At 42.6% G+C, this 17902-nt stretch overlaps 2 protein-coding genes across 3 annotated transcripts in view; both read left to right on the top strand.

Annotated features, from left to right (window-relative positions):
- Positions 1-10535, top strand: part of TDRD7 (tudor domain containing 7) — a 63232-nt gene extending 52697 nt beyond the window's left edge. For both annotated transcript variants that reach the window (XM_031450059.2, XM_031450060.2), the window contains 4 exons: positions 1948-2058; positions 3262-3764; positions 7583-7743; positions 10076-10535. In XM_031450059.2, the coding sequence (XP_031305919.2) occupies positions 1948-2058; positions 3262-3764; positions 7583-7743; positions 10076-10296 (996 nt within the window). In that variant the 3' untranslated portion in view covers positions 10297-10535. The remainder of the gene's footprint in view (positions 1-1947; positions 2059-3261; positions 3765-7582; positions 7744-10075) is intronic.
- A 5215-nt stretch (positions 10536-15750) lies between these two features.
- The window catches only part of TMOD1 (tropomodulin 1), a 78047-nt gene continuing 75895 nt past the window's right edge, over positions 15751-17902 (top strand). The window contains exon 1 of the mRNA XM_031450072.2: positions 15751-15832. The gene's annotated coding sequence lies outside the window, so the exon portion shown is untranslated. The remainder of the gene's footprint in view (positions 15833-17902) is intronic.

The raw sequence follows: 17902 nt of genomic DNA on the forward strand, positions 1-17902 counted from the left end.
CCAGAGTTCTTAGTTTAATTAGGTAACCATTCTCTTCGTAAATATGTTTATATTTAATCGTTTTCTTATATGGCCTTTTCCCCATAGATTTTAGTGAAAAGATTAACTTCAGTCTGTCCTTCCTTTATTGATTAAAATTCAGATGATAAGAAGTTTGAATTATTTTGAATTAATTAAAATTATTAAGAACTATTTCCTACTTTAGGAGTAGAGGATTTTATACAGAAATCCATCATGCCTTGAAAATAAAATTATTCAATATTCTATAATTTCAAAAGACCTCTTGACCTATATTTACCAGAAGATATCTTATGTGTCAAAACTCTGTGAATAAAAAGCACTTGACCATAATTAGCATGGCTTTTTAAATTTCTCTCCCTGCAGTCAGTGTTGCAGTGACTGCTCTATTACAGAGAAGCTGTTTAACTTGAGTTCAAGTCTATTTTCAAAAGCACATTACTTTTATAGTTGCTCTGCTATAATACTGAAAATTGTTAGACCTTTAAGCGCTACTTTCACTGATAACACCTCTGGCATCTGCACCCCTTGTTGGAACATCCATCCAGGGCCAGCCTTACCTAGAAAAGGTTCCCTGGGCTGGAGGGGAAAGGAGATCCATCCCACTGGTTCTGACTGTTTGAAAGTTCCGCAAGTGTACCTTCTTAGTAAAAGCCACTATAATTTTTTCTGTTAATCTAGATTTATTATTTGATAGATGTGAAGTTGGGGGAACCTTTAAAGCCAGCTAAGCCAAGCCTCTGGCTAAGAGCATCTCCCCAGGAGGTTCAGAATAGCAAACTGATGGCCTGTCGGCCAAGGCTGACCCATGAATAGTGGGTGTAGGCTCTTGGTTCATGTAGTGTTTTAAAGTGTGAGTTGGTTGCCCACTTCTAGCTTCTCTTGACAGACTAGAAAATCTGATTTTGTTGCGTAATCTCCTTTACGGGACAGCCCTTTGTGGGAGCTTGGGAAGTGGCATCTTCCTCTGCAGGGCGTGCTGTCCAGTACGCGGGCCCCAGCTGGACCTCCTCACTCCGTCATTTCCTGCCTGGTGCCTGCAGTATTATAGTCTGCTTTCTCTGCTCTAAGTGGCCTCCTCCCCACCCAGAAAGGTGCCTCACCCAGGGGCATAGTGGGAGACTTGAAGCCCCAGGGTGAAGGGAGGGTATGACAGGGAAGATGGGGCTCAGAAGAAAGAAGGCATCCAGGAATCCTGGAAGTAAGTTTTGTCCCTTTCACAAAATTGCCTCCGTCAATTCAAAGGCTTCCCTGAGATTAAAGGGAAATCACCTTTTACTGCCTGCTGTAGCCATTCTGCAGAAGCCTGTGCAATGATGGGGGGAGAAGAAAAGCATCAGGGAAAATGAGGCTTTTAGGTATCGATGGATTTCAGCTTTTCTTACCCTCCATTCTCTTTACAACCCCCTTCAAAAGGTGAGCACAAATGCCTGACACCCACAAGGTACTCAGGAAATGCTGAATGAAGCAGGAAGCCTCCACAAAGATTTTTGCAACAAGAGTCAGATTTCATCCAAATGACACTTCATTTTTTCAGTTGGGCTTAGAGGGAAGACCTAGATATAGGTTCCAATTCTGTCTTAATGACTTTGTGATCTTACGCAAGTTAGTATCTCTGAGTCTGTTTCCATTCTGTAAAATGAGATTACAGCGCTGGCCTGTCACACTGCCCTGCAGGGTGAGAAGTACGTGAAGTGCCTGGTGTAACCCTGGCTCATGCTAGGAGTAAAGACAGTGGTAGTAATATAAATAGAGTCAGGAACATAGCAGATGCTCCAGCCCGAGAGCTGAGATTGTCATTATTAGCTATTGCTGTTGCTTGCTTTCAATCTTGGCAACATTCGACTTGTAAGAACGTAATATTGACATTACTCATAAGTACCTATTTTAAGATGGTATGTTTGCTTTTCCATTGTGTTTTCTTTTCAGGCTATAAAGTGCTGTTTAGCAGATCTTCCACAATCTATTGGCATGTGGACACCAGATGCTGTGCTTTGGCTAAGAGATTCTGTTTTGAATTGTTCGGACTGTAGCATTAAGGTTAGTTAACTTATTGGTCTTGAAAAAGGGAGCCATCAGCCAGAAGGACTCATTTGGGTTTTGTGGAAGAGGTTTGTCATACGATAAACTGATGCTTTCATATCTGACACACTTACAATCAGATCGGTTGCATGTATAGCTATGCGATGTTTCATGGTTTAATTTTTATTTAAGAGTTTATCCTCTATCTCTAGTACTTCTTTTAAACCTTTTATGTAACTTTTCAATTATTAATGAGATAACAGTTCTCTGCTCCTATTTTCCTTCGTGATAAGGAATTAAGTCCCCAGCAGAGGATCATGTATCTCTTGATAAATGCCCATGTCCCTGCTTTTCATTTCTAGCCCAGTTTGATTAAAGGTAGTTGTGGCTAGAAGTGTCTCATTTTTGTTACTCCTGAGATAACACAGAGGAGCTGATGAAAAGAATTAACAGTCACCCAGCCCTTTGGGACACACCGCAGCACAGTCCCCATTGTCGGCGTGTGGTGCTCCCACACGGACACTCCCTGCCCAGCAGAAAGGGGTAGCAAGGTAGTCAGAGGTCTCCCGGGCCAAAGGTGCAAAACTGTAACTGTAATTTTGGCCTATTTAGTAGAGCTTTCTTCCTCTGTTTCTCCAAGGTCCCTCTCCTCACGTGTAACTGAGGGAGAGGGCGAGGGGTGAGAGCAGATATTAGGACCAAAGAAGGAATTTGGACCAGAGGTCCCGAAGGGAATGGTGGAAGTCAGAGCTTTTTCCTCCCCTTCGCAGTCTGAGGGTGCACCACCAGCGTTAAGCGGGGTGCTATGATTACTTTTTATTGTTGAAGTTGGGTGATGAGCACATGGGGATTCATCGTGCTGTTCTTTATACTCAGAGTGTTTTAACATGTCATTAACTTTTTAAAATTTTCATTATGGTATATAGAATCACTTCCTTTTAGCAGTCATAAGGTATTCTCAGAGTTTTAGAGGCTAGTAACTTTTTCATTTCCGTAAGCTTGCTGCTGGTTTCTGGACTACTTTGACCCAAGCGCTTATTCACTGCTACAGCTGTGATAGGTAATTCCCCTGACCTTAAATGGAATGGTTTTAGCAAGTTGGGTGTTTTTTTTTTTTTTTCAAAATACAGGTTTTTGATACTTAATGTTAATATTATAACCACCTCTCAGAATCCAGTGTGAAATTGGATTTCTTAAATTGGTCTTTTGTGTTTTCCAAAGGTTACAAAAGTGGATGAAACCAGAGGGATCGCACATATCTATTTATTTACCCCCAAGAACTTCCCTGATCCTCATCGCAGTATCAATCGCCAGATTACAAATGCAGACTTGTGGAAGCATCAGAAAGATGTGTTTTTGAGTGCTGTATCTAGTGGAGCTGGCTCCCCCAACAGCAAAAGTGCTAACACCCCCATTTTGGGCAACACTGGAGAGAATTTGAGAAAGAGCCTCACGGATGTCCTCAAAAAGTCCGTGGTAGACCACACCAGCTCCTTCTCCGTGGAGGAACTGCCACCTCCTCTTCACTTGTCAAAGCCAGGGGAACACATGGATGTGTACGTGCCTGTGGCCTGTCACCCGGGCTACTTTGTCATCCAGCCATGGCAAGAGATACATAAGCTGGAAGTTCTGATGGAAGAGATGATTCTGTATTACAGTGTGTCTGAGGAGCGCCACATAGCAGTGGAAAAAGACCAAGTGTATGCTGCAAAAGTGGAAAATAAGTAGGTCCTTGGACAAAGCATTTTACTCTCCTCCTAAGAAAAGTGTGTAGAATGATACCAAGAGCCCTTAATCCCTGCAGGGGGACGTTGAACTGCACAAGTGGGAATTTTGAATGTGAAGTGAGACTAATGACTTGTGCAATCTTGTGTTAGTTAAAATGTCATCATTTATCTAAAAATCTAATGACCATTTTCCTGTTAAAACCTAATTATATCTAAAGTGAAGTTTTCAATGTTTTTTCTAGTTTCCTATTAGAAAAATACTTTTCTATTCAGAAAATGTTTTTTATTTAATGACTTTTTAAATTTAAAATAAAATGTTTATTAGAGAAAATTGAGAAAATGCAAAAAAAAAAAAAGAAAACAAAATCAGCCAGCCAACATAACCCTTGTTGAACTACTTAATGTATTTCTTCTAGGTTATTTCCTATATATATTTATACAGTTGGTATATTACTATATATAATTTCATACTGACTCTTCTCACTTAACATAATTCTGTGAACACTTTTCCACGTGATAAGATTTCTTTATAAACATTTTTAATGGCTAAATAGTCCATCATATGGAGAAATCATAGTTTACTTGCCATTTTTGGTAGGTTTTTTCTCCCAGATTTTTCACTGTCATAAATAATGTTGAACCTAAATCTTTATTCAGATCTCTGATATTTTATCTATGGTATAGATTTCTAGAAGAGAAATCACTTGTTTAAGGATTACAGGATTTTTGATGTATGCTGTCAGTTGCTTCCTGGAGAGCTTGTACCACCCTTTATAAGGGGCAGCCACGCGTGTTTCACTGCTCCTTGGCCTTTGGACAGTGAGACTCATAATTCCTTACCTTTGTGCAGCACTTCCAATCTGTGTCTCATGTTTGTGCATTTTGATCCACACCCTCCTTTCCTGAAGCCCCCAGTATGTGCTGGTCCCATCCCACACACTCTGCACTCACTCCACAGTAGCCCTGACAGTGGCACAGCTGCCCCACCCCATCCCCTTGGCCAGCTTTCATAGGGGAAACGAGCAAGCTCATCTGATGATGCTGAACACAAAGAACTGTCTCTCCCCCACCCTCCCTGTCCCAACACACACACACACACACACACACACACACACACACATATAGTTTAAAAGGCCAACTGCTTATTTTTTCTATAAAATACCTTCATTCATTCTTAAGATAGCAAGCATAGTCATTTTATAAAATGTCATTTTCATAGGGGAAAAAAAAACCCCTAATTTTCAACTCTTAAAAATGAAAAGTAGAGTAGCTGTCATTCTAAAAAGCACTCAACTTATATGTCCCAAGATTTTCATCTTAAAAAAAATATTTTTACTATGTCATGTTATTTACAACTGTAAGCATAAATGGGTTCAATACTGGAACATCATTTGTATAAATCTGCCTCACTAGAACTCTTTGCCGTTGGATAGTTTAATCACAGTCAAAACCAAGCTAATGCTCACTATTATCTGAGGAGCAGATTAATGGTGATTAGTGGTGGGGGGGTCCTACTTGGAGGCAAGGGTTGTGTGACTAGAACCCCCACACTGGAGAACTTAGACTTCATCCCCACTCCCCCGTGGGTTGAACAGGTCTGCCTCAGGACTCTTGGGCTTTAACCAGTTAATTTGTCCCAGATAATCACGAGACGTCTTACATATAGGGACAGATTATCTGATATTTTTAAAAAATTTATGAACTGAATAACTGTTTAGAGTTTCTGTCTTGCTTACAACCCAGGACTGTTTACTAAACCTTGTTCCCAGCTCTGGTAAGTTAACACTTAGGAATTTCAGGTACACTTTTGATTACGTGGTTTCCAAATCTATCTCAATTTAAGAATAACCTGGGCAACCTCAGATTCTCCTTCCTCACCCCAGGCGTCCTGAGTCAGAATCTCCGGCAGTGGAACCCCAGAATCTGTGTTTTAAGCAAACTCTCCAGGTGATTCACATGAGCCTTGCACTAAAATTGGTAACGGAGTTAAAACTGAGGCCTTTATTTAAGCTATTAGTTTTAAAAGTTGAACGCTAAATAGATTTTCTCCATCAGTTTTTCTGATAGTTCTCTCCTCACTGTTTGTACCTCTTATTTATAGCCTAAAAGCGCAGACCTCCATCAGTCATTTGTCTTGTACAATTTAAAGACAGTGATATCAGTGTAGACCAAATGCTTTTATATACTGTTGCACTTACACAAGTTAGCAATCTGCACCAAACTGGCATTTCCACATTCGGAAATTTCTCTTCAATTTGATTCGAGGTTCTTATTTGCACAGCTTATCTTTGTTTTAATAATACTTAAGATGATAATGATGCTGGCTACCATGTGCAAAGTGCCTGTTATATGTCAATCTAAGCACTTTATGTATGCTATTTCTGCAAGTAAATTGAAACTAAATGTTACACGTGAGATAACTGAGGCTCTGAGAGGTTAAATAAAGAGCCCAGAGTGACTCAACTGGAAAATGGCCCAGGTGGGGCTCCAGCTCGAGTCTATGTGGCCCCGAAAGCTCGTGTGCTTACGTTGAGAGCTTTGGTGTCCCCGTTGTCTCTGTGATTCATGGATTATTGCTTGCTGCATGCGCCTTGGGTTTATCTGAAGGTTTCTGGCCTCCCTCTCGGAACCCCTCAATTATACAGTGTTTGAAGTTGGCCTTTTTGTAGCTTTCTTACTGTGGTTCCCCCTGTAGCAGCTGTCCTGTGGGTTTCCTATACCGGTTTCCCACCAGTGCGCGCTGGCTAGAGAACCGGTCCAGTCTGACCCACCCCACCCAGTGTGTGTTACAGTGAAGGGCCTTCTTCAGAGGGTGGCTGGGTGTGCTGCCCAATGCAGGAGCCAAGTCACACCACTCAGGAGCAGGGACATTTTCCTTATAGACATTATGAACAGTCTTCCTTTCCTTAGTGTAATAATACTCTTAAATTGTGTAATCAAAACTATACGTTTAAAGTGGTCCTTCATACCTAAACTTTGAAGTCTAGGCTTTTCTCATCTTAATGGTGATGATGTAGGCCCAGAGCGGAAAGTATATTCATGTGAATTTCCTTCTTGCACCTTGAACTCCAGATCCGAAACCATTCTCTTCTCTTTCCCTTGTACTCTCCTACCCCTAGGTTCTTTATTTTACGTGGTGGATTACTTTGTTTTGTTCTGTTTTGTTTTTTCACTGTCCTTACTTGGCATAATTAAAATAACCAGTTTATGTTCAGAACTTTTGTGATCTCTTCCCGGCCTGCCTTCCTAGCCTGACTTCTCTTCCTTCCCCCTCCACATTCCGCTTTCCAGCTGCGTGGAGGCTGCCTGGCTCCAAACCACCAGGCCCTGCAGAGCTTCCCCTGCCTTTCTTCTCATGCCTGTCCTCAGCCTGCCCTGATCCCACTGGCCTCTCTCTGCCTTCCACACATGGACCTTGTCCCAAACGTGTGGCTGTCTCCTATCTCCCCATTGTGGTGAAGGGATACACTAGCCTTGTCCTGATCACCCTCCCTGGCACTGGTTTCCTCCTGCTTAATGGTGGCCAGTAGGTGGTGTGTCATTCTCCTTTACTAGCATGAGGCCTATAAAAGGGTGTTGAGTGAACAAATTCCATCAAATGAGCCAGTGGCAAAGCAGAGAATAGTGACCTTTGGAAAAAGAAGCAGCTGTCTCTTTACAAACTTCTACAACAGGACAGTTTTATATTTTGATAAACAACATTCATATCAATTTTTCTTTTTAGCATAAAATGTTACCCTTAAAACAGTTGTGTTGACTTTGTGCATTATTTTCTTTGCATTTTTTTCTTCTTTTTTAACACAATGCACATCTAGGTGGCACAGGGTGCTTTTAAAAGGAATCCTGACCAATGGACTGGTGTCCGTGTATGAGCTGGACTATGGCAAGCACGAATTAGTCAACATACGAAAAGTGCAGCCCCTGGTGGACATGTTCCGAAAGCTGCCGTTCCAAGCGGTCACAGCTCAACTGGCAGGTAATTTCTGGGGAATTTGAATTCATGCCACAACATAGTTTATATTGTCATTTTGTCCTGAGTACTTTAAGAGGACAGAATTGTTGGCCCACTGATTATGTTTAATGATCTATCAAGGTCATGTCCTCCCACTGTATCTGCTGTTTCTGTTTTTCCATATTCCTTTCTGTATCTGGTTTCCACTATGAGTATATTTCTAAAGCTGTACTCTTATACAGGAACAATATTGCATTCTGCTTTCTTCATTTAGCGTTTTTTATTTACCCAGTTACATTTTGGGTGGGTGGTTGATGGTCTTGGTTATGGTTTTTAATAGCTGCAAAATATTCTGTAATCAGTATTTTCCTATTGTTGAACATTTAGGTTGTTTACATTTTTATTGTAGCACAAAGAAAAAACCCCACGACTCTATATACTAGCCCAAACAAACAAATGGAAACAATGAAACAACCTAAATAACCAAGAGGAGAAGAACATTGCACAATTAATATTTTATTATTTATTGCATAAATTATAATGCATCTACATAATGGATTTTTTACAGTTATAAAACATGCCTGGGTCATTGACTATGGCCATTTTCATGGCCAAGTGAGTTTCCAGTTGCATCACAATGAATGGCACACAAATGTGTGATTTCATCACACTCCCACTAGCCTAGTGACTGTCCTAAAATTTGAGGAGCTGAGTTAATAGGTGTAGAGTGGTATTTCTTTATAATACTGTCTGATGAGATTGCTGTTTTATCTTCTGAGAAAGCAGTGCAAATCTTGGAGCTCCTGTGTGCGCTCTACCAGTAGGTAGCTCAGGCACTTAGGTGAAACTCCACCCAGGCCTGTGGGCAGTAGCAGAGGGTGTGGATGCCGAGAGGGCTGAGGTGGCCCACTATGCTGGGATATGGGGGTTGTGACCCCACGGTCCCCCCCTGACTCCTCACCCCATACACTTAGCAGTGGCAAAAGTTATTTGATTTCAGAAATGAAAGAAATTGTGTATATAAATTCTTCTTATTAGCAACTTTTATTGAAGATGCATATATAGAGTCTTATTTTGAAGTATTTGCCAGTTCCTTTGTGTCTCCTACTAGAATTCAAAGGGAACTCCCATGGTAGACAGATATGAACCCAAAATGGCATTTTGCACATGACATGGCAGCCATTGATCTGCTTTGAACTCAAACCTCAGAATGGCTTCTTAAGAATTAATGGTTACATTTTTCATTTTCACTTTTTAAATGTTTAGGTTTTGCTAACAACACGTTTTATTAAACATGACAATCAAACTACCCAGTGAGGGAGTCTCCGGGAGGAAAGCGTGTGCAGCACCCTCACCCCCCGGGCGCCAGCACTGTGGCTGAAAGTCACCGGTGCTCCCTCTGTGCCAGGGGCCCCATAGCCACTTCATTTCATCAAGTTCTCTCTCGGGCTAGGGGGCTTGGCTGTCACAGTCACTGAGACAGCAGCCTGGAGGCTATCCTAGGCTTCTCTCGTGGGAAATTCTTGTTAATCAAAGAACTTAGCCCACTCACTATATTGAAAGGTCATTTAAATTATATGTGAAACTCCTCAACCTTCACTATAGGGCATAATGTATAGTTTAATCTAGTATTTGTGGACTTAGTTTATGTTAGCTTAATAGTATTTCTTGAAAATACATATTCTTGTCTCAGTGATGTTTTAAAACCTAATTCAGAATTCTCTCAAGTTTAAAAGTCATGGGGATTTAGAAATGCATGGGACTTAAAATTCGTCTGGTCCAACCACTTTATTTTATAATGTGTAAACTGAGGCCTGAGAGATCAGCTGGTTTGCCCAAGATCACACTACTTGATAGAGGAAGAGCTGGAAGTAGTAACTGAGTCTCCAGACTTTCAATCCACTGCTTTTACCATGATGTTTTATGTACTTTTGAAAAATCAGTATACTGTAAGTGTATTAATTCTTTTCCTTCTTCCTTTTTTTTTCTTATTATTTGGTTCATCGGGGGGAAATCTGTAAATAACAGAAGTGTTATTGATACTGATATTTCCTTCTCCGTTGTCAGTCTGTGGAAACAGGCAGTCGTTATGATAACTGCCTTTTGTAACACAGCATTCAACCTCAAATGCCGTTTGTGTCTACAGGTGAAGGTTTACAGGGTAACCCTGTTCAGAATAGAAATACTGTAAGCAAAACTGTTTTAAGATTGTTCGGCATGTGTTTTTCAGTTAGGCAAGTCTAACCTGGTATGTTTAAAGTACTTTGGGATTGACTAAGTATTTTTCCATTATAGCAGATCAAAGAAAGATTCATTTGACCCTCACTGCTCTTCGAACTCCCTGTCTTTCTCCTAGGAGTGAAGTGCAGCCAGTGGTCTGAGGAGGCTTCGATGGTGTTTCGAAATCATGTGGAGAAGAAGCCTCTGGTAGCACTGGTGCAGACGGTTATAGAAAATGCTAACCCTTGGGACCGGAAAGTAGTGGTTTATTTAGTGGACACATCGCTACCAGACACGGATATCTGGATTCATGATTTTATGTCAGAGTATCTGGTAGAGCTTTCAAAAGTTAATTAATCACTGCTTCTGAGACCTTGACAACTAATTCAGATATTTTAGCAATAACAAAATGTAGTAGGCTTTAAAAAAAATCTTACCTCTGCTACATGGCTCTGACTGCTGTGAAGATTGAATAGTATGCTTATGTTTGATGGAAGATATTTAACAAGTTTTGTTTTAACAGAGTTGACTTTTCAAGGAGAATTGCACTTGAATTATTACTATAATATTAGAATAAAACTTTATCAATATAAAAACTGACTACCTTATCATTTCTAGGCTTTATGATCTTAAGGTGAAGAGCTTCCCTCTCTATTCATGTTGTCTTCTTTGCGGTGCTTGGTTCTTCTCCAGTTAGATTAAGGATTTTACGACTTAGCCCTACCCAAGTGTAGTGATGTGTATGTCCTAGAGCAAGTGGTCACCAGACTGTGTTTAGCACAGCAGCATTGCTAGAGGTGCTGCTGGAGGCACAGCCCAAGCAAACCAGCATGCCTCTCACCCCAAATCACCCCAAAGCTTGAATGGCTTCGCATTACCCAGAGAGTCCAGACCAAAGACCTAGGCCTTTTACAGTCTCTCTGCCCAAACTCACTGTCTACTGTTCCTGCAGCAGCTATACTGGGCCTTCAGGTGGTTCCTGAACCCCATGCTCAGCCAGGGGCCATGCTCCCCTCCAAAACACTCTTACTCTGTTCCTTCAGCCTGCAGCTTATTTTCTCCCCGTAATTTTTGTTTGTAAGTATCCTCCCTGACCTCCCAAGCTAACCATGCAGCCTTCCCTGGTGCCCCACCACCACCACATTGAAATTTGAGTTTGCCTCTCATGTGCCCAGATCTCACCACCCTTCATACTGTCTAACTAGTTGTCTGTGCCAGTCATCCCAAATAGATTGTGAGCCCCTTGACAGAGGGAGCTCACACATATCCTCCACGGTGGGCGGAGCGATAGCTTACGTGTGTCAGACACCCGTTGTGTGCTTGCTAATTGATAGGCAGGATGGGTTGACAGAGGGACAGGGTGGAGGGCTTAGCAGTGGTCCAGAGATGAAGCAGGCAGGCCCTGGCTAAGAATGGAGCAATGGGAATGAAGAAAAAAATATTAAAGACTTTTTGAAGTTTTTAATTTGAATTATTAGAACTGACATCTTAGATACAGAAGATAGGGAAAAGGAGGTGTCAAAATGGGAAGCCAAGTATTAAGGTCTGAGAGGCTGGGATGGTGACCCCTTACTCAGCTTGACTGGGAAGCTTAAAATTTTGATTTTGAACATAGTATATGTTTAAGCTAATAGACTCTGTGTGGAGATATATAAACTATTGGAAATATTGAGTAGATTTCAGGGGAGAAGACCAGACCAGAGATAAAAATTCTTAAAATCATTTCCTTATTTTTATTTCAGAAAATCTAAGAAAAGTGAGAACAGAAAGAAAGACCAGATGTTTTAAGTTTTTCATGTAAAATGTTCTAGGTTTTTAAAATTTATATTTAGTATTTATAAAGTGATTCAAAATTGAGGAATTTTTATACTAGTGATTTAAATAATCATTTATGATAAAGTAAAAATATCCTGACACACGAATGTTTAAGTGAAATAAAGTAGTATGAGTGGTTTTTTAGTAATGGTTTCTTTCCCTAACCAAAAGAAAAGAAAAGAAAAGAAAAGAAAGAAAAAAACCAAAATTTATTACCAATAAGTAGTTCCTACTTCACTAACTTTAGGAGTGTTTCTATTTTTAAAATAAGGCAATTAGTTGCATTTTGATATAACTGAAAAGTTAATCCAGTGATAGGACAATTTGACAGACAAATGAAACTTGACCCCTACCTCACACCATATTCAAATGTCAATTCCAGGTGGACTGAAAGCCTAAACATGAAAAGGCCGATGTAGGAAGATAACATAGGAAAATAACTATAATCCAGGAGTCAGAAAGATGTCTTAAACTGGATGCACAAAGTGATTAACAATAGAAAAGACTGATACACAGTTGACCCTTGAACATGGGGAGGAGGCTGGGGTTAGGGGCACCAACCCTTCCTGCCATGGAAAATCCCCATGTAACTTCACAGTCAGCCCTTGTACATGCAGTTCCTCCGTGTCCATGGTTCCACATCCTCAGAGTCAACCGTCTGGGGGATGGTGTAGTACTGTAGTATTTTCTATTGAAAAAATCTGTCTATAAGTGGACCTGCACAGTTCAAACCTGTGTTGTTCAAGGGTCAGCTGTACTAGACTATAGTAGAATGAAGAACATCTGTTCATCAAAGACATTATGAAAGTGAACAGGCAAAGCACAGATTGGAGGAATACATAGAGGTAGATACAGATACATAGATATAGCAGGAAAATAGATTATATATATTCAATAAACAAAAGATGATCCAGAAGCAAAATGGGCAATACAGTTGAACAAACAAGTCCCAGAAGAGGAAATCCAACTGGCCAATAAACATGAAAAGGTGCTCAACCCATTAGGACACAGGGAAATGCAAATTCAAGCCTCAATGAGATACCACTACTCATGTACCAGAATGACAAAAATGTTTCCATTTCTGTTAATTCCAAGTGTGTTGAAGATGTGTGCACCGGCACAGGAGAATACTGGAAAAGAATGTTCACAGCAGCACTAGGTAATATCTAAAACCCAGAAACAACCTAAATGTCTAGTTAGTGGTAAAATGGATGTTTTTAAAAACTGTGGTATATTCACGCAATGGAAACCTACTTCTACAGCAATGAGAGTAGACAAACTACAGGCACATGAACCAACACCAATTAATCTCACAACATGGAGTTGAGCAAATGAAAATAAACTCTGGAGGACAGAGGCAAGCAAGGAAGTGATCACCGTAAGAGTTAAGAAGTGATCATCTTTAGGAGGGGGTTGTGACCCAGAAGGGCACAAGTTGGCTACTGGCAGTGTTATTTCTTAGTGGTGGTTGCAAGAGATGTTCTCATGACAAAAATTCTTGAACCTGCACACTTAAGTTGTATGCCCTTTTCTTAAATATTTGATCCTACAACAAAAGTGTTTAAAAATTAAAATCTGAAATATAATTGCATTACTTTCAATATATGTGGCACATTATCTCTTGAGAAGAGTATTCTCTTATAGCTGTGAGGGTTTTGTAATGTAGCAATACATTTTTATGGAAATGAGATTTTTAAAAAGTGTTTCTCATTATTAATCTGTATACCAACATCAAAAATTTGGTATTAATAGGGTCTACCCCACCAGAAACTTTCCCATAATAATCCAAAGACACCTTACCTTCCATCCAAACAAATTCCTTTTTATGAGCCATTTTAGAAATTAAAACACTTGAAGTTTCTGTTTGGATTTAAGTGGTTTGCTCCCGGAAAATATACTAGTCTTTAAAAGCTTTTGCACAGCAAAGGAAACCATAAGCAAAACAAAAAGACAACCTATGGAATGGAAGAAAATATTTGCAAATGATGAAACTGACAAAGGCTTAATTTTCAGAACATATAAACAGCTCATACAACTTAATAACAAAAAACAAACAACCCAATCCAAAAATGGGCAGAAGACCTAAGCAAGCAATTTTCCAATGAAGACAGATAAATGGCCAATAAGCACATGAATGAAAAAATGCTCAATATCACTAATTATCAGAGAAATACAAATCAAAACTACAATGAGGTATCATCTCACACCAGTTAGAATGGCCATAATTAAAAAGTCCACAAACAATAAATGCCAGAGAGGGTGGAGAAAAAAGGGAACCTCTCCTACACTGTTGGAATGTAATTTGGTGCAGCCATTATGGGAAACAGTAAGGCGATTCCTCAAAAAAAAAAAAAACTAAAAATAGACTTACCATATGATCCAGCAATCCCACTCATGAGTGTATATCCAGAGGAAACTCTAATTCAAAAAGATATATGCACCTTAATGTTCATAGCAGCACTGTTTACCATAATAGCCAAGATGTGGAAACAACATAAATGTCCTTCAACAGATGACTGGATAAAGAAGTTGTAGTGTATATATACAGTGAAATATTACTCAGCCATAAACAAGGATGAAATCTAGCCATCTGCAATGACATGGATGGATCTAGAGAGTATTATGCTGAGCAAAATAAGTCAGACAGAGAAAGGCAAATACCATATGATTTCACTTACATGTGGAATCTAAGAAGCAAAACATGAACAAGCATACAATAGGAAGAATTATAGAAAGAGAACAAACAGGTGATTGCCAGAGGGGAGGGGGTTTGGCGGAGGAGAGAAATAGGTGAGGAAGATTAAGAGGCACAAACTTTGAGTTGCAAAATAAAATCAGTCAGGGGTATGAAATGTACAGTGTTAGTATGTTGACATATTGTAACTAGACTTATCATGGTGATCAATTTGAAATGTATAGAAATATCAAATTACTATGTTGTGCAAAAGTAACTAACATGTTGTAGGTCAATTATACTTAAAAAACAAACTCAGACAATGAAATCAGACTTTGGTGGGGGAGTGGGGAATTGGATGAAGGCAGTCAAAAGATACAAACTTGCATTTATAAGATAAATAAGTACTAGGGATAAAATGTACAACATGATACATATAAAAACACTGCTGTACCTAATATATGAAAGTTTTTAAGAATAAATCCTGAGTTCTCATCACAAGAGAACATTTTTTCTCTTTCTTTAATTTTGTATCTATATAAAATGATAGATGTTCACTAAACTTGTGATAATCACTTCATGATGTATGTAAATCAAATCACGCTGTACACCTTAAACTTATACAGTGCTGTATATCAATCATATTGCAATAAAACTGGAAGAAAAAAGGTGGGTTTTTTTTTTGTTTGTTTGGTTTTTTTGTTGTTGTTGTTTTTTTGGTTGTGGTTATTTTAAATCATTATTTTGGATACTCTGGTTCTCCCAGTACAGAGAGAATGCATTTGACTCTTTTGGAACTACGTGTTCACAAAACGATAGTGATTAAAGCTTCTGCTCAAATCAGACCTTGCTGAGCTGCTAATAAGATGGGACGGGTCGTTGCTTCAAAAGAGGTAAAGATGCAGCAGTCTCTTGGCTAGCTTTGCTCCATCCAAGGACCTACCGATTCTTACAGCTCAGAACCCACAGAATGAAAATCCGCCCACCTTTTCCCACATAACTCTACCTGGTACAAGTGGAGAAACCGAGACGCAGACAGGAGGCCACGCACACCCACTTGGCCGCGGAACCAAGCTTCGGAGCGGGCGGGCCCCCCGGACACACAGTGGGTGTTGCTCCCTCGCCGGGGACTGTGTGCTGCGCCCCGGCGCCCCCGAGTGGAGGGAGAGGTAAGGAGGGAGAGGCGGCGGGCGGGGCGGGGCGCGGTGACAGCGCGGAGCCGGGACCGCCCCTGACTCCCACCCCCGAAGCCCACAGCGCCCGCCCGCCCGCCCGCGGCCGCCCGGGAGCTCGTCCAGCCCCGCGCTCCGCTCGCCCGCCCGCCGCCCGCGCCCGTCAGTCGGCCGCCCGCGCTCGTCCCGCCGCCGCCAGCGCCCGCGCCAGCCTCCGTGGCTCTCCGGCCCGGTAAGTCTCCCACCCGGCCAGGGGTCCCCCTCGGGCTCGTGGGGCTCCCTGCCCCCGCGCCGGGCCCCAGCCATATCTGGGCAAAATATTCAGCTGTCGCCGCCGCCGCCAAGAGGGACTGAGCGTGGCTCCCTCTATAAATAGACGCCGCCTCGGGTTGCCTCAGGGCTGAGGAGCCCGGGTCTCGGGGTCCGGAGTCCGGCGCTCTCGTCAGCGGCACTCGACGCGCGTGGCCTTGGCCAGGGCGCCCTTCCCTCTAGACCCCGGCGCCGCGTCTGTAAACGGGAGAAGGACCTGGGGACTCTCGAGGAGCAGCGCTGAGGGCCGGGGTCTTAGCGAGGCAGACGCCCTCGCCGAGCGCTTGACTCCAGGGCTTGGTGGCTCGGCGTCCAGCGCACTACAGGCTACAGGTGCGGCTGAGCCCGGCACCCAGGCGCCCAGGCGCCGCCTCCCCTCGGGTTACGGAAGCTTTGGAAGTGGGAGTGGGGGCGTACGCTCTCAGATGGACGCGATACTCGCGATCCGGCTGCGACTGTTTGCAGCAGGAAAAGTTTCCCAAACTGCAGGAGATGACAAGGTTTAAAGCCTCCTAGTAACACGGCTTTCGCGCCGAAGTGGAGCGGAGAAGAGCCTGGAGGCGCGAGGCTCCTGGCTATCGTCAGCTCACTGGGTGGACTTGGCAAGCCTCCTCCCTTCTCTGGGCCTCGGTTTCCCCATTTCTAGGGGAAGGGTTCGGTTCCTGCGATGGAGCTCGTGGCCGGGGCCGTGAAAGCAGTAGGGCAAGCTCTTTACCGCAGGCGTTCCCCCCACCTGTTCACCGGCTCCGGACCTGGGACGCTGTGGGCACAGCCGCGCATATCCGGAGGGGTTGTGGAAACCGGAAACTTTGGCGATCCCCCTGACTCGGGCCTTATTCTAAGACCTGTTAGGACCCTCGGAATAGCCTGGGCCGTGCACCGCCCAGGAAGCGCGCCCCGCGGTAATTACGGGCACCTCTGCTGAGTGGTAGCCATCATCTTCGCAAAGAAGCTTGTGAGTCAAACAGCTTTAGACCCAATGAACGGGGCAGGGCTAGAGGCTCCAGTCCAACCGCTCCCTGGCCTCAGTTTCTCCATCTATATGGTGCCTATGATGCTGCCTCGGAGCCCTGCAGGCAGACACAGCCCCATCGCCACCTCTCTGGCCTTAACTATTGCCCTCTCAGACTTTTGGAGATGGCCTAGCCTAAGCTTTTCCCTGTCCAAATCACAGAACCAGACCCTAATCCAGGTTCTGGAGCCTCAGAGGGAACACCTCAAAAATCCCCATCTTTCACCCAGCAGTGACAGCCATTTTGTTCCCTGCAAAAATCTGCAGAGCCCCCTGCTCAAGTTCACATGCTGCTGGACACACCAGGCTGAGTCTCCACTAGCCTTTCTCATCTCTTTCCTGGCACTTCCTGGGCTCAGGCAGATCATGGGGATCCGTGAGCACCCCATCAACGGCCCCTTTTCTTTGGTCTGCTGCTGTCCAGAACTTTCCTTTGCTCAGACAATAGCGCCCTCTTCCTGATGTTTCATTTTTGTTTCTACTTTACTTTCTATCATATATTTTTTTCTAAAGCCTCACAGATTGAACTAAGAAGAAATGGAGACAAATAGTAAGGGTCTTATCAATTCCAGCCACACAACAAACAGGCAGAGAGTGAAAGCAAGGAGCATTGTCACTTCAGTGTGTTCATTGTATTTAATGAGCTAGTCTTGCAAACCCGCATTTTAGAAGATCATGGCCCTTGAGTTCCTCCCAGCCTAAGTGGAAAGCCAGTGTCCTCTAAAAATAGCCTCCGCCCCACCTTATCAGGGTCTCCCACCTTCTCCCTCCCCCAGGGCTGGGCTGCTTCCTGCTGCTCAGCAGAAAACAAGTAGATAGTGGCAGCTCTGAGTAATAGGAGGTGGACTGACATGGAGGTTAAGACACCTGCCTCTAGCTCCAGCTCTGCCACACACTTAGAGTGACCTTGAGCGATAAGGGAGTGGCAAGATGGTCTCCAGTGGACCTGGAATCCCGAGGACTCAAAGTTTCCCTTGGAAG

Source organism: Camelus dromedarius, chromosome 10, assembly GCF_036321535.1.
Source record: "Camelus dromedarius isolate mCamDro1 chromosome 10, mCamDro1.pat, whole genome shotgun sequence".
In the NCBI taxonomy this organism is placed as follows: Eukaryota; Metazoa; Chordata; class Mammalia; order Artiodactyla; family Camelidae; genus Camelus; species Camelus dromedarius.